General features: G+C 36.8%; 1 protein-coding gene across 1 annotated transcript in view; it reads left to right on the top strand.

Moving 5' to 3' along the window:
- Ralgapa2 (Ral GTPase activating protein catalytic subunit alpha 2) overlaps window positions 1–26,131 on the top strand; it is a 302,869-nt gene that overhangs the window by 163,664 nt on the left and 113,074 nt on the right. Inside the window, 11 exon segments of the mRNA XM_047542031.1 lie at window positions 1,560–1,688; window positions 6,287–6,415; window positions 7,255–7,265; window positions 7,267–7,311; window positions 9,812–9,920; window positions 14,826–14,936; window positions 16,251–16,319; window positions 16,601–16,738; window positions 17,670–17,853; window positions 22,517–23,297; window positions 24,291–24,362. Of these exon segments, the coding sequence (XP_047397987.1) occupies window positions 1,560–1,688; window positions 6,287–6,415; window positions 7,255–7,265; window positions 7,267–7,311; window positions 9,812–9,920; window positions 14,826–14,936; window positions 16,251–16,319; window positions 16,601–16,738; window positions 17,670–17,853; window positions 22,517–23,297; window positions 24,291–24,362 (1,778 nt within the window).

Below are 26,131 nucleotides of genomic sequence, written 5' to 3'. Positions count from 1 at the left end.
TTAAATTAGCACTTGCTAAACTGTTTACCATTTGTAAGCTCCAACAGATAAAACATTGTTCAGTCATGTTAATGATACAAATAGTATGATTTATAGAAATTAAATGAGTCTACTATGTAAGGAAAAATAAATCTTAAGAAAAATGTTTTGTAAATGCAGTTTCAAGAAGGTAAGTTGTCAAATGAGGTTATTTGTATTATGAAGGACTTAAGTTAACATATTAGAATTTAGCATATTGCTACTACTGTGCTCTAATACAGTTAAATCAGAATTGTTTTAAAGAATTTTTTCCAAAAGTTCAGAAACTGTAGATTTTTTAAATTTTACTTCTTAATCATATAATGGTACTAACTATAGATTATATAAGTCAATACCTGTAGTACTTCAGTGTGTTCGAATAATATTCGTGGTCAAATGAAGTTTATGGTTTTCTTACTAACCCTCTTACATACAGACTTGTACAGATGGCTTCAGAAGTGTGACCTGGCCATCATGGCATGAATGCTGTTCAGTGTCTCTGAACTCAGAAATCAGAATCTCTGATTTGTCACAGGCAGGAATGAGGTGACTGCCTCAGAACAGAGTTGGAGGTTGGGGGGGTGGGGTGGCCAGTCACAAATGACAGCCATTGCAGACACGGGACACAAGGCTTCTGGGGCATTTGATGCTCTTAATGCAGAAGGCTACTACTGCAGTGTGTACTTATGCCTTGTGATCACACATTTCCTCACAGCTACACTGACTCTCTGACCTTAGTACATCAGTGATCACAGCATTACTGGGGCACTCCATACATTTCCATTTGTCAGGGCATAAAATTACCTGGAAAGTGAAAATTTCTATTTCCATGACTTCTTTAATATTCCTTAATGTTAACAGTGTGTTTTAACTTTTAAAAATTGAAGACTAAAAACAGAAAATATTCTCTTTTTAGTGATAGGTTTTATTTATATATCTACCTCAACACTCCTGAAGCTTGTCCAAGTAGTCACCGTTAGGTGGAATACAGAAAAACTGTCTTGTCTCACTGCCAATGTTTAGATTTTTGGATCATCTTACAGTTTGATGTCTTCATTCTCTTACCTGTAAAATAGGTACAATAACTATTGTAGTACCTCATCTCCTGGTACCTCGTCACTAAAAAATTTCTGTCATCCACATTCTCCTAGATTAATATACAGGGGTCATATTTACTCACAAACTAGTTTGGAATTTTGTTCTTAAAAATTGCAGTGATGGGGCTGGGGATATAGCTCAGTTGGTAGAGTGTTTGCCTTGCATGCACAAGGCCCTGGGTTCAATCCCCAACACCACAAAAAAAATACAGTTGTGACAGCTGGGCTTGGTGGTACATGCCTGTTGTCCCAGCAACTTGGGAGGCTGAGGCAAGATGATCACAAGTTTGAGCCCAGCCTCAGCAACTTATTGAGACACTGTCTCAAAATAAAAGAGAAAAAGGGCTCAGGGATGTAGTACAGTGGTAGAGTGCCCCTGGGTTCAATCCCCAGTATGGCAAATAATAATAATAATAAATAGTGTTTTCTTATATTCCCTTTTAGGATATCTTAAATACCATTATAAGGCACTGTCCACCCCGCTTCTTTTCCCTGGGTTTGCCTGGATTCTCAATGCTGGTGGGAGACTTCATCACGGCTGCAGCCAGGGTCCTCAGTACAGACATGTTGGCGGTGAGTATGACAATGCTCAGCATCCAGCCTCTCCAGGCTCCCAGGAGGCTTCTCAATCGCTAACAAGGTTCAGATTTCTCCACTTGTAACAGGTGTTGACTCATTAGTGCAATGTGAAACTGGGCTCTCAGGGTAGATACCCTGGCAGCTGATGTGTGAAATTGTAGGATAAGATGACACACTGGTATTGGAAAGGCGTTTCATCAAAAGGCCAAAGTGTGAGAAATCATATCCTCACTAATATTTCAGCACATTTACACAGTCAAAAGCAGAATTTTTTTTCTTGAATCTTATTAGAATTTTCTGGTAAATGGTGGTACAGACATGACTGTCTGAAGTAAGAGAGAATTTTAAGTGTATATTAGCAGTACAATGTTGTTGTTGTTTAGTTGTGTCTTGGTTATTATTATTCTCATAGAAACAAAAATTTTTGTGAGTGGTCCTAAGAATTAAACCCAGGGCCTCATGCATGCTAAACTTGTACTCCATCTTACCCTCAGTCCTGGAAATATTTTCTTAAAATATTATAACATTTTTTTTTACTAGAAAGAAATATTTATTTTCTTATTAATGTGCCAGAAAACTCTAACAGAATTCTTATACTAAAAAATGGAATCAAGTAGACTAAATGAGTATTAAAGGTTACAGAAAGAATTTATTTTCAGTCTCTACATTTACCACCAGTATTTACACAGCATCTTAATGCCTTTTGAGAGAATATTCTTACACATTTAAATTTAAAGGACCTTTCCCATTTATGCTGTGTACAACTATTGTCTGTTAAGAGTTATTTTTCCCCTTCAAATGGTGGTAAATAAAATAAGCTTTACTATTTGTCAGGGATTTGTATTGAAGTCAGTATGAGTATCTAACATCCTAAATTTTGTTTACTACATAGTTACTTTTTCACTCTACTTATTTTTTTCTGTGCAGGGAAAATTCAAACGCTAAGCCCCAGGTTTTAAATTAGGTTTTTAAATACTTTGTACAACTAATGGCATTTTTATACGCTATTTTTTTTATAAAGATAATGAAAAAAAATTAGTGGAAACAGCATGTAGAAGCAAAAAGAGACAAGAACAAATGAAAAGAATGAGGGAACGGAAACAAGAGAAAAATGTTCATTTATTCAATTACAGGTTTTTTGTGAATAATATGGCTTTCTCATTTGTCCTCTGTACAACTATTATCTATTCAGAGTTATACTTCATTATTTCAAAAGATTATCCCAAAAGATTTTAGGATAATTAATATCAAAGAACTTTCAAGCCTATTTTTAGTGACTCAAATAATGTTGAAACAATTTATAGGATATAGGGAGAAAAAAATCATACTTTTTTGAAATTTTTATTATTTTCTAGGACAGTGTTCTAAAAATTTTATAATGCTACAGCCTTTCATACAGATAGTGTAGCACAAGGGGGGTCATTCTCTGTGAAATTGTTATCTTTTAACCAGATGGGCTATTTAAAGTAGTCTTCCACACAAACAGTTGGCCAACAGGTATATGAAAAAAAAATTTTAACATCACTAACCTTCAGTGAAATGCAAATTAAAAACACTGTTAGGATGACTGTTGTCACAAAGACAAAAGAAACAAATTGGTAAGGATGTAGAAGAAAGGGAACTTTGTACATTGTTGATGGGAACATAAATGACTGCAGCCATTATGGAAAATAGTAGTGAAGTTCCTCAACTATTTAAAATAGAACTATTATATGATCCAGAAACTCTTCTGTGCATATAGCAAAATGAAACGGAACTTGTATTTCAAAGGAATATCTGCATTATGTTCATTGCAGCATTATTCACAAGTGGCCAAGTTATAAAACCAACTTAAGTGTACATCACTGGATGTTTTGATAAAGAAAATATTTATGCACACAGTAAAATGTTATTTAGCCTTTAAAAAGAAGAAAATCTTTTCATTTTGAACAACATGGAAGAATTTGGAGGACATTCTGCTTAGTAAGTTAGTCACAGAAAGACAAACACTGTACAGCATATTCTCACTTACATCTGAAGTCTAAAAAAGTCAGATTCACAGAGGATACAATGGTGGTTGTCAGGAGCTGAGGAATGTCATGGGAGATGGTGTGATGATAGTTAAAGGGCATGAAGTTTTAGTTATGCAGAATGAATAATTTCTTGAGGCCTGCTGGCCAGCATGGTGACTATAATTAATAATACTATGTTGTAAACTTCAAATTTGCTACAAGAGTTGATCTTTAATATTCTCGCCCCAAAAAGGTACAGCTATATGAGGTGGTGAATATATTAATTAGCTTACTTATGGTCATCATTTTACAATGTATATGTGTATCAGAACATGTTGTACAGCTTAAAATATATACAATTATTATCTGTCAAAGCTGGAGAAAAGAATCAACAAAGAATAAATGACTAGCCTTCAAAAATGTTTTTATTTTTAGACACATTTTGATTCCATAAAAAAATGTTTAAAAAAAAACAATATGAGAATGTAAATGTATAGTTATATAAAGGAACAGCAACTCTGAATTACTTTGTCATTTAAACTCAAGGTTTAATATTGTAGGAGATCTGGTGAAAGGTGTTTGGATGGAGTGCACGTTCTCAGTCAAAATTTTCAGTTAACACAAGTTAATTGCAAGTATGAAGTACATCTGCTATAGAAATCTGCCCAATGGAGGCAACTGAGAAAGAGAGACAGATAAGTCACCAAAAACTGGATAGATGTTTGTGCACAGCAACATTGTTTATAACAGCCAAAAACCAATAGCAAATCCAAATGTCCATCAACAATAGAACAAATAAATTGTGGCATGTGCACAGCATGGAATAATATATATTATAATGCCACAACAAGGGTCAGTTGCATAGCTAAATACTGAGGGAAAAGAAGACACAGAAGAATATATACTCTAATTTTATTACTATAAAATTCAAAAACCAGACAAAACTGATCTGTGGTGTTACATGGCAGAATCGGAGTTTCTTTAGGAAGGAAATGGAGTTATCATAGTTGGGGCACAGAGAGGGGGTCTGCTGATAATATTCTTCCCATTGCGTCTCCCCACTTCCAAGGTTGTGACTTCTGTCATCATTCTCTCTCTCGCACACTCTCAGAGGTAGCATACATTCAGTTCCTCTGAACAGAAAAAGCTCCTAAATTGATTTCCAAACTTTTCTCTCCTAAGGTCAAGACAAACCTTTCAGAAAATCTTCAGAACCCTAAACCCCAAGATGCTCTGGGGAAAAAAGGAAGGAGGAAAGCCAGGTTTATGGTCAGATAATTTTGGGAAATATACTTCCTTACTTGAAAATCATTGTATACTAATGTGTTAAAGGCTCCTGTTTGTATTTAGCCAAATATTTCTGCATCTTCTTTTTCCTTAAAGTCTTGGGGTTTTCCCCTTTAAATTCCTTGTGTCCCTGCTGGAACACACTTTGGAAGATCGCTGCCTCTGACTCTTTCATCATCTGTCTCATGGACCCGTGCCTCTGGATGCCACATAGATGCATCAAATTCATTCTCCCAACCAGAGCACATATTATTTTAGAACCTCTTCTTTCTCCTACCTGCTTCCTATAAGTGTCACCACAGTACTCTGTCACTTTAACCCTGAGCACAGAAGTGGCTTTACATGCCTCCTTCAGGCTCCGTATGAAATCAGGCATCAAGCCATAGGGAGCAGCCTTCACCTCTCTGCACCTGCTCTGCTGCTCCCTCACTGTTGACCTTGGTCACTTTTTCACCAGGTTGATTGCACTGCTCTCAGACCTCTAATTCAAGTTCCATTCTTACTCCTGCAGGCCTACTTTATACCCTTGAGCACACTGAGCTTCTGGAATAGATAGTGAGCATATTTCCCCGCTCCTCTCACTGCCACAATTAGAACTGGGTGGCCTTTCTCTACTTGCTTTAGTAAAAGCTTGGACTCTGAAGTAAGACCTACAGGGGGCACTGTAAATTCTTGGTAAATCACAACTGCTAGTTAGTGTTGATTGAATTGAAATCTAATGAAATGCCTTCTTTAATGTATAGCTACTTCCAAGAGTGGACAAATAAGTGACTGGTATCTTGTTAGATATAGTGCTTTCCTACTTTGCTATTTTACAAACTAGTTCCTGGAGAAACATATGAAATTTGGTAGGTGGTGTCCTTTCTTCCTTCTCATAGTTACATCCAAACCAACTTCCTTATGAGTTTTTGTTAATTGTTCTTTACAGCAAAAATAATATTAAGTTGATTTTGTTTACTCTGTTTTGTTATGAACACTAACTCTAAAACATATAAAATAGTCATGATGAGTCATATATATGCCTTTCTAATTCTAATTCTGAATAAGCCTACAGACCAGTTTTCACAACACTTATTTATATCCAAGTATATTTTCTATTCCTTGGAAATTTGCTTTTGCACTTAGTCAGACCTCTCTTGCTTAAAAATTCACCAGGAAAAAAGCCAGGCATGGTAAGGTATATCTAGTCAAGATAAAATAGTTATAAAGATTAAGGTTCCCTCTTGAAATTGTGAAGAAGTAAAACATATCATTGTGTCTCCAAAGTTTCTAGATTTCAGAAAAAAAAGTATGTGTTTTACTCCTTTATTGCAGGCACCTCGTGTGGAAGCTCTCACCATCCTGGGTTCCCTTGTGTGCTTTCCAAATACCTACCAGGAGATCCCTTTACTTCAACCAGTGTCGGAAGTGAATGAAGTCATTACAGGAACTGAAGATGTGAAGGTACACAGTCTTTGACTGAATCTCAATTTTAGCATATTGTAGTTCTAGCTATCTGATTATATCTTCTATTCTTATACACTGATCTACTTATTCCTGAAATTTTGCTGAATCTTTTAAATGCTTCAGTAGTTGTTTTTAGAAGTCTATTTTAGGAGCTATAAAGGTAGCACATTCAGAGCATATATTGCATTTAGACTCAATAACTATATTCCTTGGGTATTTTTTATTAGATCTGTTTATTGTGCCTAGGGATCATAATTATGTAATGAATTATCCTTTGTAGTAATTTTATTAGCTTAGTTATGTTGCATTAGTACATCAAATGAATTTATAAAGAAATATTAAAATAAGCTAAATACTCAATCCTATTATTGACTTGATTAAATACTACTAATACTTTGAAATCCCAAATTATTTCTTAGAGAATAAAAGTAAGCATTTGTTTTCTCCTCAACTCACTTTTGAGGCAAGAAGTAAAAAAAAAAAAATCCCAGCATCAATTAATCAATCTATAATACACAATTATAATATATTATTCAATATACAGTATGTAATTCAATTAAAGTAAAAGAAAATGGAGATTTTCCTATCTGGAAGTCTCATTGCTTTTCAAGGCTTTCATTGGATATCCAGAAACACTCAGCTGTAGCTGGCTGAATTGCCCAAGGAGTCTCTGCAGAGATAAGCCCAATGTTCCTCCTTCCCCACGCTCTCCTGAAGGAAAAGCTCCCTCAGCTCCTTGGTCCTTCAGTAGCTCCTGGCTGCCTGGAACATGGTCAGAACATGTGGGAAACCAACCATGACACAAAGTTTTTATTTTACTTAATTTGTATTTTTAGCATTACCTCATAATATTTACTGAAGAATGCCACAGAGGAACCAAATGAATGTGCAAGGTAAATGTTGAACAAGAGGTAAACTATTTTAGAATTTTAATATACACTTCTATGTGTGAACAGTTAAGGTTAAAAATACATTTTTTCTGCACACATTAAAGTAAAGTAAGAATCATATCAGGAAAAGCTTGCTTGATTATTTAAGAAGTCATTACTAAGTGAAAATAGTAAGGTATACATTCTCTTTTCTAAGAAAAAGCAAGATTACAAATATATACATGTTTTCAATGAGAAGGAAAATGGAAGAATAGTTTATTCAAATGATGTATGTATAGGGTAGTGATTTTTTACTGCTTATAGTTTTGTGCCCCAGAAGACATTTGGCAGTCCTGGAAACATTTTGGATGCTTCTGCCGGGCATCTGAGGCTTCTAGCAGTTTGTGACCTTCTAGATGCTTCTGTATCTGAATTCTGTACATTTTAATATGTAAGATATTTCTCTCTGAACTTTTTATACTTTCCATTATAATTTCTTTATTGAGTCATGTTATTTAAGTGTATTTTTCTAATTTTCAAGCATATAGTTATTTCTATTTATCTTTTTACTATTGATGTCTTTTGCACTTGGGATCAAAATATCTCTCTAACTTGTTCTATGGCCCAATGTATAATCAGTTTTTTCAGATGTTCTATATATTATTGAAAAGAATGTATACATTGTTCTTTGATTGTTGAACATAGTGTTCTAGATGTGTCCATTATATTAATTTTTTAAACCAAGTGCTTCATATATTCTGTATTCTTTCTGATTTTTTATCAACTTGATCACTTACTGAAAGAGATATGTTAAATTTTTCTATTATGATCACATTTGTCTTTTTCTCCTTATATTTCTGTCTCTATATATTTTGAGTTATTAGTTGCATATAGTTTTATAGTTTCCCTTTTCCTATAATGAATCAAATCTTATGCTTATGTAGTAATCTGATTTATTTCTAGGGATGATGTTTTTATACTAAAGACTACTTTTTCTGACTTGACAACTATTTTATACTTTCTTTAAAATTTTTCTTTCTGTATTTTTCTCTTTCAGATGGCTTTGTTCAAACTGTATATATCTGGATTTTATAAGTTTATCCTGTCTGATATTTATCTTTTAACTGAAACTTTAATTTGTTTATATTCTTCATAATTGCTAATCTGTTGGATGTATTTTCATTTCATTAATACTTTGTTTTTAGTTGAGCTTTCTCAATATTTCTTTCATTTCCTCTTTCTTGCCTTCATTTCCTGCCTCCTGTTTTTCTGTTTTCTTGACTTTTTTCTCACAATCTATTTAGTACCTCTATCTTTTGAGGAAATCATAAACACATTTTTAGTTATTTTGGAGGTTATCATGTAAGTTTCAACATGAATACTTAACATTTCTGAAGTTAGTTTCCCTTTACTGTCTTCCTACTTAATACTTGCTCCTTAGAACTTAATCTCCTGATTTTGCCCCTACCTTACTGCCACTGCTCCTTTCCTATCACTTTGTTGACTTCTCCTTCTCTACCTAGCCTCTGGATATTAAAATGAGTCAGGGTTTAGGACTGGGCCAGTTTTTTCTTCATGACTTTCTTGTTGTATACTATTCTAACCAACCTTTAAATGCTCTCTACTTGCTGATGAGCTTTAGAAAACCCTTTGTATACTTATAGGTTTACACATTAAACTGCCTACTTGTCATCTCAATTTGGATCTCTTAACATATCCAAACTTAATACAACCAAAACTAAATCCTTTACTCTGCCTTCTAAAACCTGTGCTTCCCCCACAAGCCTGACTGCCCCTCTGATATCATTTCAACAGATGGCACCACCATCTACCCAGATTTTAAACCCAGAAATTTGTAAGAAATTCTTAATTTCTCATTTTCCCCACACCTACCATATTTAAACAATCAACAAGTCTTGGCAATTCCCTTTTCTCCCCTTTTCCTTTAGCATAGAAAGCCAAATTTCTGTAGGGTTAACAAGAGAGTCAAAATGTATATGGTATGATCATGCTTTCTTGGCAGAATATCTTGTTCTAACACAGTGTTCAAAAGAAATAACACTAAAATTAATTTTGAAAGTTTCATTAGAATGTATTTTAAAGTAAAATGCAGGGTTTATCTTATGTACGTAAGTAGGCATTGTACATATTATTATAAGGAAGGTAATTTTCAACAATTTTCTAAGATTCATGTTTTTTACTTTTCCTCCAAACTTTCTCAAAATAATAAAATGTAATAAATTAGTTTAAACAAAAATAAGTGATACATAGGCTGTAACAATTAACAGAAAACATGCCACTTAATTCATGAAATATTTAAATACTAATTTTATCAGTGTTTCTATTTGTCCTGAAAATTGATCTATTGAAAGTTCCCTATCTATTCTCTCAAGAAGACATTCTGTTAATGTATCTATAATGTTTGCTGCCTTGAATAAACAGATATAAAACATTTGTCATTTGAAAATACCAAGGAAATAAATCATTTAATAAGTATTTTGCTTCTTTCCTTCTTTTTAAAAAGATGCATCGCTGTTTGCTCACTTGGGGTTTGGATCTGTGAAGAGCTTGTACAGTGTACCATCCATCCTCAGGTGAAAGAAGCCATCAATGTGATAGGTGTAACTTTGAAGGTATTACCAATTCTTGGTACTTATTTGACATTAAACTATCTCCCAAGTGTTTTCAATTTTAGTTTTAATTAGCCCCATCTTTGTTGCCTCCTACATTACAAAAAGGAGGTGATTCAGAACTCCTTTTTGAGATCCCTGTGAATAATATACTATGAGGTCACCAATGACTGCTTCCCCATTGGCAGCTACTATCAGGCCATTGATTGTCTGACTGTTCTGATAGCCTCATGGCCAGATGGGGTTCCTCTGGTGCTGGGCAGGTCCTATGGCAAGGAGGATATCTGCTATCTGTTGATGGGGGTGACAAGAAAGGGAGATTTCTTGTCCCATACTCTTCAACAGGACTGGGAAAGGCCCCCACAGCTTCCAGTTTGGAGCACTGAGGGTTAATGCATTATTGTGCTAAACCTTAAATGTTTGTGGGACATATTTCTTTGCTTTGTTAATGAGAAGAGTTACCATTTATCGGGCCCTCAAACAAGATCAGAATAATGATAAACTTTCTAAATACTTCTATGAATATTTATGATAGCTCTTTAAGGTGGATGTTTTAATCACCATTTTATACCAGAGAGCATCAAGGCTCAGATAAATTAGGTATAAGTCTAAAGGTTATTCAGGTATATGATGGAATCAGCCTTGAAAGTAGATCTGTGTGACATTAAAGACATAATTGAACTTTTAACTGTGTTGTTAGGTTGCTTCCTAAACCAGAGCTTCAGTCATGTGCTATCATGGTTCTTACTTAGAAACGGTGGTAATGGCTTGCATTGCCATTATTACATCTTCAGAACCTGTGAATGCCTTGTCCCTGAGACTCTGTGCTCTGAGCTTTGTGGTAGTTCTCAGTGGCAAGGCGAATGTCCCCATTTTACCAATGGAAGAACTGAAGTACAAGAGAGTTAAGGAACTTGTTCAAGTCTGTGCGACCCCCTAACTGAGTCAATATTAGAGCCATAAACCATCCATTTGGCACCTATGTCCAGGTCCTTCTTGCCCACCTTTTTTGCTGCCTGCCATATGCAGCTGTAATAGCAACAGCAATCAATAGCTGATGCTGGGAGAGGCATCATCAGACCAGTGATATCCCCTGTGCCATCCTTTGTGCATTATTTGCTTCATCCCATGAGCTCATTAGTCAGTTGTTTTCCCCATCTTTGGCTAGGCATTGGGCCTCAGTGGTCTGCACCCTGCTGACCAAACTCAATGCCTCTTGTTCTCCAAGTGTACCTCTGACATTGCCCTGGCACCTTATTCTTCCCTGTCTCTCCTCCACCACTCCTGAGGTGAATGATACCAGTTACATCATATGAGCTGGAAAAATTCTTGCTGTGACTCTCATGATGAAGAATGGAAGATTATCCAACCACTATACCACATTGTGAGCATTCTCTCTGACCTGGACAGGGTGCTGACCACTGGCCTTTGTCATCAAATTCATTCCTTAAAACCATCCTGCAATCCACCTGCACTTCACAGATGAGAGAAATGCACTCGCTGGGAGCCTGAGGAGCTTGCCAGGTCAAACCCAGGATACTCTAGCCATGTGTGTGGGGATTTTGCACACCCAATGAGTACAGGACACTCCTGACTCCTCAAGCCATAGAGAAATATTTACATGTGATTATTAACATGAAAAGAGTTGGATATAAGTGGTGTATCAGTCAAGTCCCATTTCATTTTTTAATACCCTATTTTCTCAATCTAAGATCTGTTTTTCAAATTTTAATTTTACTTAAATCTGGATATATATATTTAATGTGAAGTATTTCTCCTACTCCTATCCCTTACTTGGAAAAACTATTAAGAAGTTAATGATGTCATTCATTTTAAATATGTGTGTGTGTATTTATATTTATAGTATAGAAGAGAAGAAGAAATAGATAACAGAGTAAAGGGATAAACAGATTTTCTTCTTTGCATTTCTGTGACTTTTAAAAGTTTCTACAGTTCTTCTAAAATTAATAGGAAAAACAAGGTACCAGAAAAGATGCAATTACATGTACTGAGTCCTTATTCTGTCAGACCGTTGTTCAGCACAGTACATGTATTGTCCTACTGAGTCCTCCCCGACTCTGGATGGATACTCTCTTTTATTTAGAAATTAAAGAGTAGGAGCACATGGAAAAAAATGAACTGGCTCCAGCGTGAACTGCTGAGAAATCAGAGGGACAGGATGCAGCTGAAGAAAGTCTCCCTTTAGCCATTGACTTAAGCATATTGATTTAAGTCCTGTTCTCTGGGGACACCTCCATTTGATTCCTGTTTAAGGACATAGCATATAAATCTAAGAAGAACAGAGGACTACAAGGGAAAGAGTTACCAGAAAGAACAAAGGAACTGGTAACTTCTTTGAGTTGAAGGACTTGAGGAAGTTTCTGAGACTGCCAGGAGGTAGAGAAATCGAGAGGCAACAGTAGCAGTGGTCTCCTGCCCGCAGCTGATTTACACTACAGAGAACACAAGTTTCTAGGACTCCATATAGTTCCCAGCATCACCTTGCTTATAACTGAGCCCGTCAGAAACACCTAACGAAGGTGACCCAAGTGTGCCTACAGATGTTGTGCCCACCAGCCATGTACAGGGGAGGCTTTCCCCAAGGGGTGTTATAAACATGTCTGTGGCCACAGTGAGTGGGATCAGCCCAGTTGGGCCACCTGTTCAGAGAATTTCACTTCCCCAGTTGTTTGCATTTGGTGGGGCAGTAGATGGGTGTCTGGTGTGTGGTGGTTCTAGGCTGCCACCATACTCAGAAACCCTGGACATTCTACCTTGGAGGACTAGACTACAGAAATGGAGAGGCATAAGCTGAGGCTCAGGCAAGCAGCTCATCCCTGCCTCCCTGAGCCACTATCCTCAGCCCAACCTGCTATTCTTTCTCCTACCTGCTCTCCTAGACATCATTGACTTTCTCTTTCATCATGCTGTCAGAGGAATCTGTCCTTGCACAGGGGTGTCCAGTGAACCTCTGGACTAGAGTACTGGACAGGGCATACAGAACCAGGACAAGTCCCTGCCAGCCCCATGACTTTGTCAATTCCTTGAAAGTAGGAATTATTGTCCTTTTCATCTTGTTTCTTTAATTCTCTGCTTTTAATTCATGTTAGCACATTGTCTGTTTCCTTGGCTGTATGCTGGATGAGTGAATGAATGACTTGTTTCATCTCCACCATTTCCCACCTCATTCCTTATGCCATCATTATGCCTTACTGCCTCCTTACTGCCACCATTATGGCAGCTTCTACTCTTCCTGAGGTCCTTTCCTACCTTAGTACCTATGCCCTGTACTCCCCACCAAAGGAAACCCTGACTCTCCATCTACATTCTTCCAGGGATAGCTCAGCTCTTTCCCCCTCCTATTGCCTTCTCTCTGCCTATCCTGTCTCCCCCTCTCTCTGCCCAAAGCCCTTTTGTCTTGTCTGCCACAACTCTCATCATTTTCCTCATCTGTTTCTAGCTCCTTGAGTTAAAAGTCTTGCCAGCATCCACTCAATTTCTCCCAGTCCCTCAGCATTTTTTCTTCCCCTTAAGCAGACCATGCACATCCTTCAGGGAGCCATGCTAGGCATTAGGGATAAAGTACTGATTCACAATATGTAGGAAAATAACCAACATGTCAGATCAGTCCTGACAGCCCTTAGTGCCATGAGGGAAACATAACAGAGATGAAGCTGAAGTGCTGGAAGTAGTAGGCTGCCAATCGTTTGGATGGATGTGGTGGCCCTCCTGGAGGACATGACATTTTTTGCCAGGATCAAAAAGGTGAAACAGTGCCAGCTCCCCTGGGGGATGGTTGTTCAGGCATACCAGGAGTGAGTACAAAGGCGATGGCAGAAACAAGCCAGGGTGTTAGAGTAATGGAAAGAGACTAGAGGATATCAGGTCATCTGGATCTGGATGGCTGTAGAAGGCTATGAAGAGTCGTGGGTCTACCTAACACCTGCCAGGGAGTGCCTATCAGTAACTATTTATTCTGTAGAACTAAAATTAATCATCTTTTCCTTACCTTCTTTGTCATCCTGTGCGTTTGTCACTGGAGTGCTAAACATTGACCTTTCATTGTTATTTGTGTGGTGCACATGTTAGTTGGTGGCTGCTTCATGTGACTTGTAGTGAGGTTTTTCTAGACCAGTGACAGATCATTGATGAATTCTTCTGTTCTAGCTAATGAATTATAGATAACCTTGTAACCCCAGGGAGAAAAGCACAGGGTGCCCTTTCATGTTCCCCTAGCATAGTAAACGAAGATCTTTCAAGTACTGCCCTTTTGACATCCATCTCACAAGAAATGGAAGCATCCAGAAGATGTAGTGGTGGAGATAAATGCCAGACTCAGGAATCATATTTAAAGTTATTGAATATGCCATTACTCATGAGTTATGTTCTCAGAGTCTCTTCATTTTACAGATTCTTAGTATGATATACATATAGGCCAAGTTTCATTTTAGAGGGCAGAAATTCATATGATCAATCCCTGTGTCTCCACATATAAAATGAAGACAACGTCTACCTTACAGAGCCATCAGTGAAGATTTGTCAATGAGAGAATGAGTAAAATTCTTGTAAAAGGTTCAGCGTATAGGGGACATTCAACAACATACTCTATTTTAATTTCCTGTAGTTGAAAAAAATACGGTTTATGTGAACGGAAGTTTTAATTTCTGAATGCTTAAATGGCAGAAACTTATTTCTATAAAAAAAGTTGTGTAAATTGACACAGTTAAGCTAGACAGAGACAGTTTTAGAATGGTGGTGTGAACATATATGACTTCTCTGTTAATCAAACATAGTTTTCATCAATTTCATACAAAACAAATATACTGTAATCTGAGAAGAGGTTTTATTCTTTCTTAGGAATAATGCACCTGTCATGTATTTATTTTGGAATTTTGTTTCCTTTTGTAGTTTCCTAACAAAATTGTGGCTCAGGTGGCCTGTGATATTCTTCAGTTGCTGGTTTCCTACTGGGAGAAACTTCAGGTGTTTGAAACCTCTCTGCCTCGGAAAATGGCAGAAGTAAGTCCTTTTCCTTAAATGCTAAAACATACACATTTCCTTTTCAGTGTATTTGATACCTGATTAATTAGAGACTCTCAAATAATTAGTAAAGAACCAACCATTAAAGTTGACATGGGTTCATAAGAGCAAGTGGGACTTGTTCTTCTCAGCTGTGATTCTAGGCACTACAGAAAGAAGCCAGTAGTGTTTCAGGGTAGAGGCTGATACTTGGGGAGTTTGAAAGGCAAATACATTCACAAAAAAGACCTTTTGTAGTTTGGGCTATCAAGTAATTTGGATGGTGCTGACAAGGAGTAGGCAACTGGTTATGATGCCCTCTGTGCAGGGTAGAGGAGATGACTGTTGTGTAAAGCAGTAGCACCTCCCAGACAGAGACCCGAACCCTCCTTTCTGTCATAGCGTGATTACCCAGCTGTGATGAGATTACTACTGTTATATCCTCTGTAGCATTCATTGGTGGGAGAGGAGGGGAGAAAGAAACAGGAAGAATTATTTCAACCATAGCATCCTAAAGCGAGTTCCATCTAAGGATGCTTTGCTTATACCTGAGCAAATATCCTCACTCACACATGCCCAGTGGCAAGTCACATCCATTCCTGCCAATTTTTATAGCTGCACTTTTAAAACATGCCCTGTCTTTACACATCCAGCGATAACTATTTGAAGAAATTTGATTTGTCCCCATAAGGGATTATAGGGTGAGAGAAGAAGTGATGTCGATTTATTTTTTCTCAGCCTTAGACAAATTTCACTGGCAAGATCACTTTGTTCTCCCAGAAACACATCAAAAGTCAAAAGTGATTTTTTTTTTTTTACCTTAAGTGATCTACAGTGAAATAGAGCTTTGAGTATAGTAATATGAGATGTGAAATGTAAAGTTGGATTTTAGGGCAACCATACAGTTTGTCACCTAAACAGGAATACTTTTGGGAATTAAAGGAGTGCCTTTACATCAGAACAGCAGGTAGAGACTAGGGTAATTTATGAGATGATTGAATGGGAACATTTTCATAATTATTCTTAAGTCCTTTTTTACTTCAATATGAAAAGTGAGGGGACTAATGGTGAAAGTTATGTGACTGCAGAGAAAGATAGTCCTTTCCCTGGGTCCCCCAATTCCACCTCCAACAGAGTATTGTGGAAACCGGATATATCCCCATTGCCTTCTTGTAATTTTCAAAATCATACACACACAACTGACCCTCAGCTTTATATCACCTTCTTCCAGTGAGTTAGCACTACCTTGAGACTTTTAAGATATACCTTCTAAAACTATTTTGCTGGCCTGTTTGGCACTTATCTTTTACACAGATCCTTGTGGCTACGATTGCTTTCCTTTTACCAAGTGCTGAGTACTCCTCAGTGGAAACAGATAAGAAGGTAGGTGGCACATTAGCTAACTTTTCCCTAGAGTTTGTTTTTAAATGTAAGATAGAATAATAAATATATTACAAATAGTGATAGCCTTTATAATATCCACATACATTGATCTTAACTGTATCTCTTGTGATGAATATACTGTCTTGTATTTACTTGTCTACCTAGCATTTGTGTATCCATTCAATAATGAGTATATGTAGAAAGAATTCTCTGATTTAATATTACACAGAGTGAGGTTTAAAAGACTGCAGCTTAAGGTATGAACTTGTCTCTTCTTCCAGTTTATTGTATCCTTACTCCTCTGCCTCTTGGACTGGTGCATGGCATTGCCAGTGAATGCCCTTCTCCACCCTGTGTCCACGGTGGTCCTGGAGGAGCAACACCCATCCCAGGCCCCCTTGCTGGATTATATCTATAGGGTAAGTCTCCACTGGGGCCTCAAGGCATGGCCTGACGACCTACATGTCAGAAAACTACCAAAATGTCTTTTGTGCACTTATTTATCTATGCCCTTTTTAAAAGGACTGTGATGGTTAAATATTTAAAAAGAATAACTTGAGACATGAAGGAAGACAGATAAATTTTAGAGAAGTAATGATTACCAAGTTAAAGATGCATGCATTTTTCTATGACTATCATCTTTAATTTTTAAATAACTACTGTTTGGTCAGTATTCCCTAATTTTTATGGAATGTGGTCTGTGTCTACTTAATTTAGGAAAGAATTATTCTTTTATAAGAATAATCATAGCATTAGTTTGATGAAAAGCTGTTTGTGCCAGGTAGGAAAAAAAGTATAATAGTTCCAGTAATCTGTTTGCTTTTAAAAACATTAAAAATAAATTAAGGAAACTAATCTTGTGAAAAATAAGAATACATTAAAAATCTCATAGTTAAATTTGCTTTAACTAAAATTGTTCATGGGGCCCTGAGTTGTAAATTTACAACGGTCTTGAAATTGGCCAGGAGGCTGTGCTCATTGAGCTCATCCGGCCCTCCACCACGGATAACTTATCCCCCAGCCACCCTTCACCTCCTGATTCATTTTCTTATACTTGTGTCACCTTTGGTAGATGGAGGAGGCCTTAGGTATGTACAATCACTGAGAATAGTACAATAAGCACTTTTTTTACTTTTCTTTTACCTTAAAAATATATTTATTGTCATTGGTGTGAAAGAACACATCTGTGTCTTGCTAATAGCAAAAAGATTTTTAAGGATGGAAACGACCCAATGTTTTAAAGTATTCCCAAGCAGGGGTCCTAGCTCTTAAGAGCTATGGTGGCCAGACAGAGTTTCAGGGGACAGGAGGTGGTGGCATCCAGGGTGCCATTCCATCTGTTTTCCACAGGTTCTGCACTGCTGTGTTTGTGGCTCGAGCACGTACACCCAACAGAGTCATTATACACTGACTCTGGCTGACTTGTCATCCACGGATTATGACCCCTTTCTGCCACTGGCAAACGTGAAGAGCTCTGAGCCAGTCCAGTATCATTCATCAGCAGAATTGGGGAACCTGCTGACTGTTGAAGAGGGTGAGTATCATTCCAAATATAATATCTTGTGGGCAGGAGAGGTGAAAAAATTGTAGCCTTTTGTCCAGTGCTTGCAGTGTTATTATTATTATTTTAAATCTGGTTGTTGAAATTAAAATCCTGACTTTTAGAGTCCTCTGTGGATGGCAAATTCTGATTTCCTTGTTTCTCTGGGTTTTTTTTCCTGGGGTGTTTTTCGTTGTTGTTGATGTTTTCTCCTCTGCTCCTTTCCCATCTTAGTTATTCAAACAGTTTTGTTTTATTAAAGATTCATATGTCTCAGATCCATGGAACTAAAAAAAAGTTTCATTTTCAGTCCCCAAAGAGTTTTGTATCTGATGGGAGAGACAAGAAAACCCAGAGTCATTTCATTTGTAAACTAGTGGCACCATAGGAGCTTCCATTTGAGAAGGACCTAGTCTAACCTTGACAGGGTGGGTGGCCTTTGAAAGGAGTTTGTAGACACTTCAGAGTAGGAGACCCTCATGGACAGAGATGGGAATTTACTTGTCCCCATTTGAGGATTTCTCTGCTTGTAGCAAAGTTCATTTTAGACTCTATGAGAATTGTCAGGACTTTGCTTCTTAACCATCCCTCTGCCCAGAAAGATAAGCATCCCGCCTCTGAGACTTGGATTGTGAGTCAGAAAGTGGTGGCATCTGTATGTGTGATCAAATTACATAGAATCAAACACATACAAATGGGTGCATGTAAAACTAGTGAACATTGAATAGTATCAGTGGATTGCTATCAGTGTCATTTTCCTGATTGTGATACTATGCTATGGATATGCAAGATGTGACCACTGAGATGAAGTCTTTTTTAGACCTCTCTGTATTATTTCTTATAACCATATGGTTAAAAGTTAAAAAAAAAAATGTGGGTGTGGAGTGCTAGATCATCCATGGAAGGACCAAGAAAGAATCATTTCTAGGAAGTCAAGGGAAGAAAGCAGGCGTCTCTAAGGAAAGTCAGCGGTACAAAAGCTTCAAAAACCCTTGGGGAAAGCAATAGCAAAAAAAGGAACTGATTTATTTCCCAGTGGTGTTTGGCCATGGGTTTTGCCAGAACACTTTGGGCAGAGTGTTGGTCTTGCTAGATAGACCACTCAGAAACTTGAGACAGATCCCTCTTGTGGGGCCAGTGGTGGGTGGGGTGCAGCAGGCACTGATATGTGAGGGCCCACGATGCAGGGATATGATTGCAAGACCATGGAGTCTGAAGTATGGCTCAGGTGGCAATGAAGGGAAAGGTGAGATGAGGATGAAAAAGAGCAGGGCCTTGAAATCTGACAGTTCTGATTTTTAACTCCATTTGATAGACATGCAAACTAAAGTTAAGGGGGATTTTTCTCAGGGCTGTACAAGTCAGAAATAACAGAGGTGGGATTTGAGTCTAAGCTTAATGATCATTTTCCTGAAATAAAATGTTAACTCTGAGATTTTTGCCATAGACTAAAGACCCTTGAGCTATTCTGGTCAGGAATGGCATGTGGTAAATTTCATGTTATCCATCCTCCTTTTTTTTTTTTTTTTTTGGTAGCAGGGATTGAACCCAGGGCCCTTTACCATTGAGTCATATCCCCTACCCTTTATATTTTCTATACTAAGACAGGGTCTTGCTAAGTTGCCGACACTGGCTTTGAACTTGCAATCCTCCTGCTTCAGCCTCCTGAGCTGCTGGGATTACTGGTGTGCATCACTACACCTGGCTCACCCTCCATTTTCTAAATAATTTCATTGTCTTTTTTCTGGAATTCTACTGTCTGTTAGCTATAATACCTTCTTGACATTTTTCCCACAATTATAAATTCAAACATATTTATATTTAGTAATCAAAATAACTCTTGATCCATTTCTTTTGTTGTTTCCTCTTTTGCAATCCATGTCTTACAAGAAACTAACTTACTCTTTCCTAAAGTGATTGACACTTATCCCACATGGCTATCTCTAAAATAGGTTCACCGTTTACTATGACTTGTTTCTTGAAAATAGCAAAAGATTAATAGCTAGTGAAAAAGGAAAAACCTAAAAATACACACTGATTTTGGTACCATTTTCCTTTTTATGCACAACACTCCTTGACTTGAATATTCATCCTCTAGAAAACCTCAGGATCTTAGGCACCTGTTCTCAACATAGTTCTATAGTACTAAAACTATTTGCTGAAACTTCTATAACAAAGGAATTTTTACAATACACTAACAATTTAACTAAGTGAAAAAATAAGATGCTTAAAAACTATTGGCATGCAGACACTTGCTAAGTGGGTACATCTTGTTAAGAGTGAAGAGGATAAGTAAAAGTAATAGTCTTTAGGTTAAATAAAATGTGCTCATTTATTTCACTCATTGTCATAATTCATCCTTCATTACAAAACTATTTCCAGTCAGGTAATATTTCTGATAAGCAATATAACATTTTTGTCTGTTATTTTTAATGATTCTTTCTTAGACTATTATTTACTACTTGGTGTATTTACTATTTTAAAATAAAGTTACAAGTAAACATGGTAAAGCCTATCAATAAGCAGACCTGTTTGCTGAGATTACTCATCATTTATACTTAAAAGAGAGGGGACTAGAGGAGTTTCAAAAAATGAAATTTAAAGGATAACCTAAAATCCTGCTCTTATATTTCATCTGTAATTTAGGAAAACAAAATAAGTTCAATATTTGAACTTTATTTTTTTAAAAATAATTTGTGGAAGACACAAGCCTATTTTTCATTAACAGTTCAGATTTTCCCTTTGTATTCCAGAGAACCCACAGGCAGTGTATTTAGCAATGTTATTTCACAAATACTCCCTTTCTTGAGTTTTCAGTATTAGAGCTATTTTAGATTTTTATTGGGTACGTAATTGTGTCATGGCTTATAACCTGATCAGTGAGACTCCAGGTTAATTTCCCATTATAGAATTCAAACACATTCATAGAATACACATTTATATTTACCTCAAATTGAAAGCGTAACCTATCTAAGTAAAAGTATAGGAAGGGTGACTGTCTAATTGTTATTTTCTGTCTAGGACCTTTATCAAATTAGACCTTTATTGATAAGAGTTTTATGCCTGTTCTGTTGTGCCGTTACTATGAAGTATTTTGCATTATGAACTCACCAACTTTGGCTAGCTTCATGTGTGCTCTTCAGGACATTAATATTTCTTAGCTTGAGTATTAAATCTGGCCATTAAATTTCTTAGTTGTGCGGAAATCATATTCACTTCTCCCAGGGCGTGGGGGAGAGAGTTTAGTTTCAGAGAGAGATGTAGATCACTTCCTTTGCTTCTAAAAAAATGAATCTTTTGATGCGAAATTTTATTTTTGATTATTGAATAACTTATTTCTTATTATTTTAAAAATAACAAGAAAACTCAGGATGATCTTATTCTCCTCAGTCATTACCCAGAATTTCTTAGATTTGGGGATTTGATTTTTATCCCCCTTATGGTTTATACATCCTAAAACTGATGTATCATAAGTAAGTCAATTGGGTTTTTAATTTCTAAGGGGGAGGGCATGCAACATTAAAAAAATCACATTTTCTTTTACTTAGGTTTGATTAACATTTGTATTTTCGTATTGTGAATTTAAAAGTCAAGTGTTTCCTAAAACTTCAAGCTCAAATTATAAACCTTAGTTTATTTAAACATCTAGATTTTTTTTATGTTAAAATTAAAGGTTTCATTTTCACTTGTTCTTAGATTAATCCATAATCAGACTGAAATTTCCAAAACTACTTTTAAGTTTAAGTAGTCATTTCAATTCATGCTTGTGGATTTAGTTTATCTGCTTCTTCCTCCTTATTCTTCATTTTACAAGATCCCCTTACACTACTGTTGTCAAAGTCTTTGTATATCTTGTAAGTATTAAAAATTTTGTAAATCAGTTGCTTTTGAGCATTAATCATCAACTAAAAATTTAGTTAAAGTCTTCTAAGTGTTTCCATGATTCATTAATATGTCAGATTCTCTTAAATATTTAAAATGCCCTAACAACTAAACATAAATTATCACAATAATTATTAAGCCAGTTGCTTCAAATATATTTAAGCAGTCACAAATTTGATTCATTTCCTTATCAGGTCTACCTCTACCCCATCAAGGGAAGCAAGGTACCTCCCTCAGCTACTCTCCCAGACCCTAGCTGCCCCTGACTGTGGATTTTATCCTTACTAGTGCTCCTTGAACTGTGAGCTCTTTGGGTTTTGGTTTGTTTTTGTGGTGGTGGGGATCAAACCAAGGGCTTCAGGTATGCTAGGCAAGTGTTCAGCCACTGAGTTATTCCCCCTGAACTGTCAACTCTTTAAGGACAGGGACCTTTCGCTTTTTTTATTCCTATGTCTACAGATTTTTTTAACATCCCTTTCAGAATGAGATCCTTCTGTAAGTTGGTTTTTTAGTAGTCCTTTTAAATTGTGCTTTTAAATTAAAATAGAATTGTTTAAAAAAAATAGTTGAGAGCTGGGAATGTGGCTCAGGGGTAGAGCATCTGCCTGGTGTGTGCAAGACCCTCGGTTCAATCCCCATACTAAAAAGAATTAATAAAATAAAATAAAAAATAGTCGAAATGAAGTCTTAGACTAAAACATCAAACACTGAAATGTGGTGGCATTCAGTTTTAATCTTCACTCTCCTCTGTCTATTCATTCTTTGCTGTTCACAGAGAAAAGGAGAAGAAGTGTGGAGCTGATCCCTCTGACTGCCCGAATGGTGATGGCCCACCTGGTGAACCACCTGGGTCACTACCCTCTCAGTGGGGGCCCAGCCATGCTGCACAGCCTTGTCAGTGAGAACCACGACAATGCCCATGTGGAAGGCACTGAGCTGTCCTCTGAGGTGTTCAGGAGCCCAAACCTGCAACTGTTTGTATTTAATGACAGTACCCTCATCTCCTACCTTCAGACACATGCAGAAGGACCAGGGGGCGCACTCTCAGAAGGACCAGAGGGAGCCCTCTCAGATGTGAGAGTCATTGTGAGGGATATATCAGGGAAGTACTCTTGGGATGGAAGGGTTTTATATGGACCTCTGGAGGGATGCTTAGCACCCAATGGAAGAAACCCCTCATTTCTGATTTCGGGCCACCATCATCACACTTTTGGACCTCAGAAAGATCATTCTCAAATCGAAGATGGAGATGATGTCCTTGACAAACTACTTGAAAACATTGGCCACACTAGTCCCGAATGCCTTTTACCATCACAGCTAAATCTAAATGAGCCCTCCCCACCCCCACATGGCATGAATCGTGAGCAAGAGAAGGAAATCATTGAGGTCATTTTGCGCCAGAGTGCACAGGAAGATGAATATGTTCAGAGATGTAATTCTGATTCTGTGATGAATGTCACCAGCCAAGGGCAGCCCTCACCAGTGGAGCCCCGAGGACCTTTTTATTTCTGCAGGTTGTTGCTTGATGATTTGGGAATGAATTCTTGGGACAGAAGGTAACAATACATGCTAGTCCTTCAATTATTTTTTTTCATATGATTTTTCTTTTTTATCAATTTAGGGTCAGGGAAGAAGAAAATAAAAATGGAGATTTTCCACTATTCAACATTTAAGAATTATTTTTGGCTGCTAAATTAAAGCTAAAAATGGAACTAATTATGCTTTGCTAATGCACATACTGAATTCTAAACATCTGTTGAATGTTTTAAAGTATGAAGTATTTCCTATATATATGTGTTTTATTTAATTACTTCTCTGGCCATTACCATTTCTACTTTAGTGAAGAGGTAAGTGGACTACAAAAGCAAATAAGCCTTAGGTCTGATGAGGGAGGTGGATGTGGTAAAACTTTGATAGAGTGGCACAGGATTTCAAGAGGAATGATTCAGTTCAGTGGGAAGTATGGGACAGTGGAGAAGCCCTCATGGAAAAGGATGGATTTGAGCTGGACCCCAATAGTGGGGTATAGTTTTTTAAAGAAAGAAGTGTTAAGCAGAAATTCACAGCAGTGCTGGCTGGAAACCCCAGACCAAGGCACATCATGCAGGGCACACACTCAATTGATCAGAGTCATCCAATGTCACTGGACAGTAATGGGCTGCAGTGGGATTTTTATGCCTTGCACATCTTCAGGAGAATGAACTTAATTCTATCACAGATCTTTAGTGAAGTGAGGTAGCACATCGGTGAATGATAGACAGGTTTGTTAACTAACTCAAAAGCAGCCATATTAGTAGAGTGAAACAGATATGATTACCTCATGTATGACTATATGACTGATGTGATCCTATAATATGTATAATTCAAAAAATGAGAGATTATACTCCATTTATTTATGCTATTAAAATGTATAAATACAAAAAAAATGTATAAATGCATGCTACTGTCATGTACAACAAATTAGAATAAATAAAAAATTAATTTAAAAAAAGCAGCCAAATTGATCTTTGATCACATGATTTTTTTCTTCCATCCTTTTTTCCTTATAGGAAGAACTTTCATCTATTGAAGAAAAATTCAAAATTATTGAGAGAACTAAAAAACCTAGACTCTCGTCAGTGGTATGTGAAAGTATATCAAACCACCTTTCTCCTGTTTTTCTGTATGTATGCTTGGAACCCAGGGGTAGTTCTGTAACCTAGAATCTGCTGACATTTGCCCATGTCAAACCTTTGATATTTATACCCTTCAGGAATAACTCATGTTTGTTATCCTAAGCAAGAGGTCAGGGGTCCCACCTAACCTCAGCTTATGATTGAATACCTTTCTCTGTGGCAATCAGTGAACATCCATTCTCATTTATTCTCTGCAACTATCTCTTTTTCTGATAAGGACACAGATATTTACCTAGGTTAAACCAGTCATAATCACCTACACCATATTATTTGAAACCAAATGAGACTGACCTCATAGTCCTTGCTGTGCAACCTGCGTTGGAATTCTATAGTCTTGACTTTACAGTGTTGGAAAGGTTAAAACTAGTGTGTTGTAATTAATAATTCTCAAATAATGTCTCATTCTCAAAGATGGTTACATTCTCATATCTACCCTTTTTTCTGTACAATATCAGAAGCATTTCTAGAAAGGAGTTCACAGCCATGGAAAAGGCTTTGCTTTGGGGAAAATGTGCTTCCAAAACCACCTAAGTTAAGAATATAGTCCTCGGTGTATGATAGATATTTTAAAGTCTTGAATAAACTGCTTCTTTGATCTTTCAGCTTAAAAAAAAACTCTTAAAAAAAAAAAAACCACTTTGCTTATTCCCCTTTCATTGCCCTTAGAAATATCCTCGTATTCCATTGTCAGTCAAATTTAGATTGTTTTCCCCAGGCTTGTTTTTCAACTTTTCCCACTATATTTTATTTTTCTACATTTTTCTTACTCCTTAAATCATAGATTTGTAAATATATTTGAGCTTGATGTTTTTAAAGGATGCTTCAGAAGCAACAAGGAGAAGAAATGACAAAGACCAACTTTATCTCTATGAGTCCTATCCTGGCATTTGGAAAAAATGAGGAGATCTCTTTATTTCATTCACTTAACCATTCATTCACCCACCATGGTGCTTCCACTTTAAGGCACTTGATTCTCCTGACTGGCACTTACAGGGAGGAGTCCTGACCTGCTAAGCAAATATTTTCACTACCCTGTGTTTAGGTGGCATTCTTATGATTTTTATAGTTTATTTTAGAGTTCTGATCAAAACTCAAAGTGACACATACTTAAATTTTATTTTCAAGCAAGCTCTTGGTTTATGTCACTGTGATTGGCCTATCGGGTTCACATTTGTGATTCTTCTTGTGGTTTGAATTCTTAAACTAAGTATAAATGTAAGAAGTAGTAAATTCCAATTTCGATTTCTCTTAAATACTTGGAAGATGACTTAATTTTAAAAGGTCCATTTTATGTCACTAAGGGCCAAGAAGATCTAAGCCTACTTATTGCTATGTGTCCTTTCATTCCTTTAGAATGTCTAGAATTAAGATTTGCCTCTGTATGGGAATCAGCAAAGTATTGATTTTCTTTTTTTTCTTTTTTTCCCTTCTTCATTTTTCTACTTTCCAATGTTGCTCTCATTACTCAGGACTTCTTAGACCACACACATTGAGGAATGAACTATTTCATATATGTTTTCTGAGTCTTGGGCATGCCAGAATAGCTGTTCTGGGGCAGTATGAGAGTCTTTTCTTCCATGTGACTTCACCGCTCTCTGGAGAGTGATAAATATTTTATCATCGTGGGATATACAGAATTAAAAGAAAAAGAAATATACAGGATTAACTGATTCATTTATAGTTGTACCTGGTGAAAGGAGTCTTACTCAGGCCTG

This window comes from Sciurus carolinensis, chromosome 2 (genome assembly GCF_902686445.1).
Source record: "Sciurus carolinensis chromosome 2, mSciCar1.2, whole genome shotgun sequence".
In the NCBI taxonomy this organism is placed as follows: domain Eukaryota; kingdom Metazoa; phylum Chordata; class Mammalia; order Rodentia; family Sciuridae; genus Sciurus; species Sciurus carolinensis.
The sequence above is the reverse complement of the archived record's forward strand: the minus strand, read 5'-3'. Positions and strand labels throughout refer to the sequence as shown.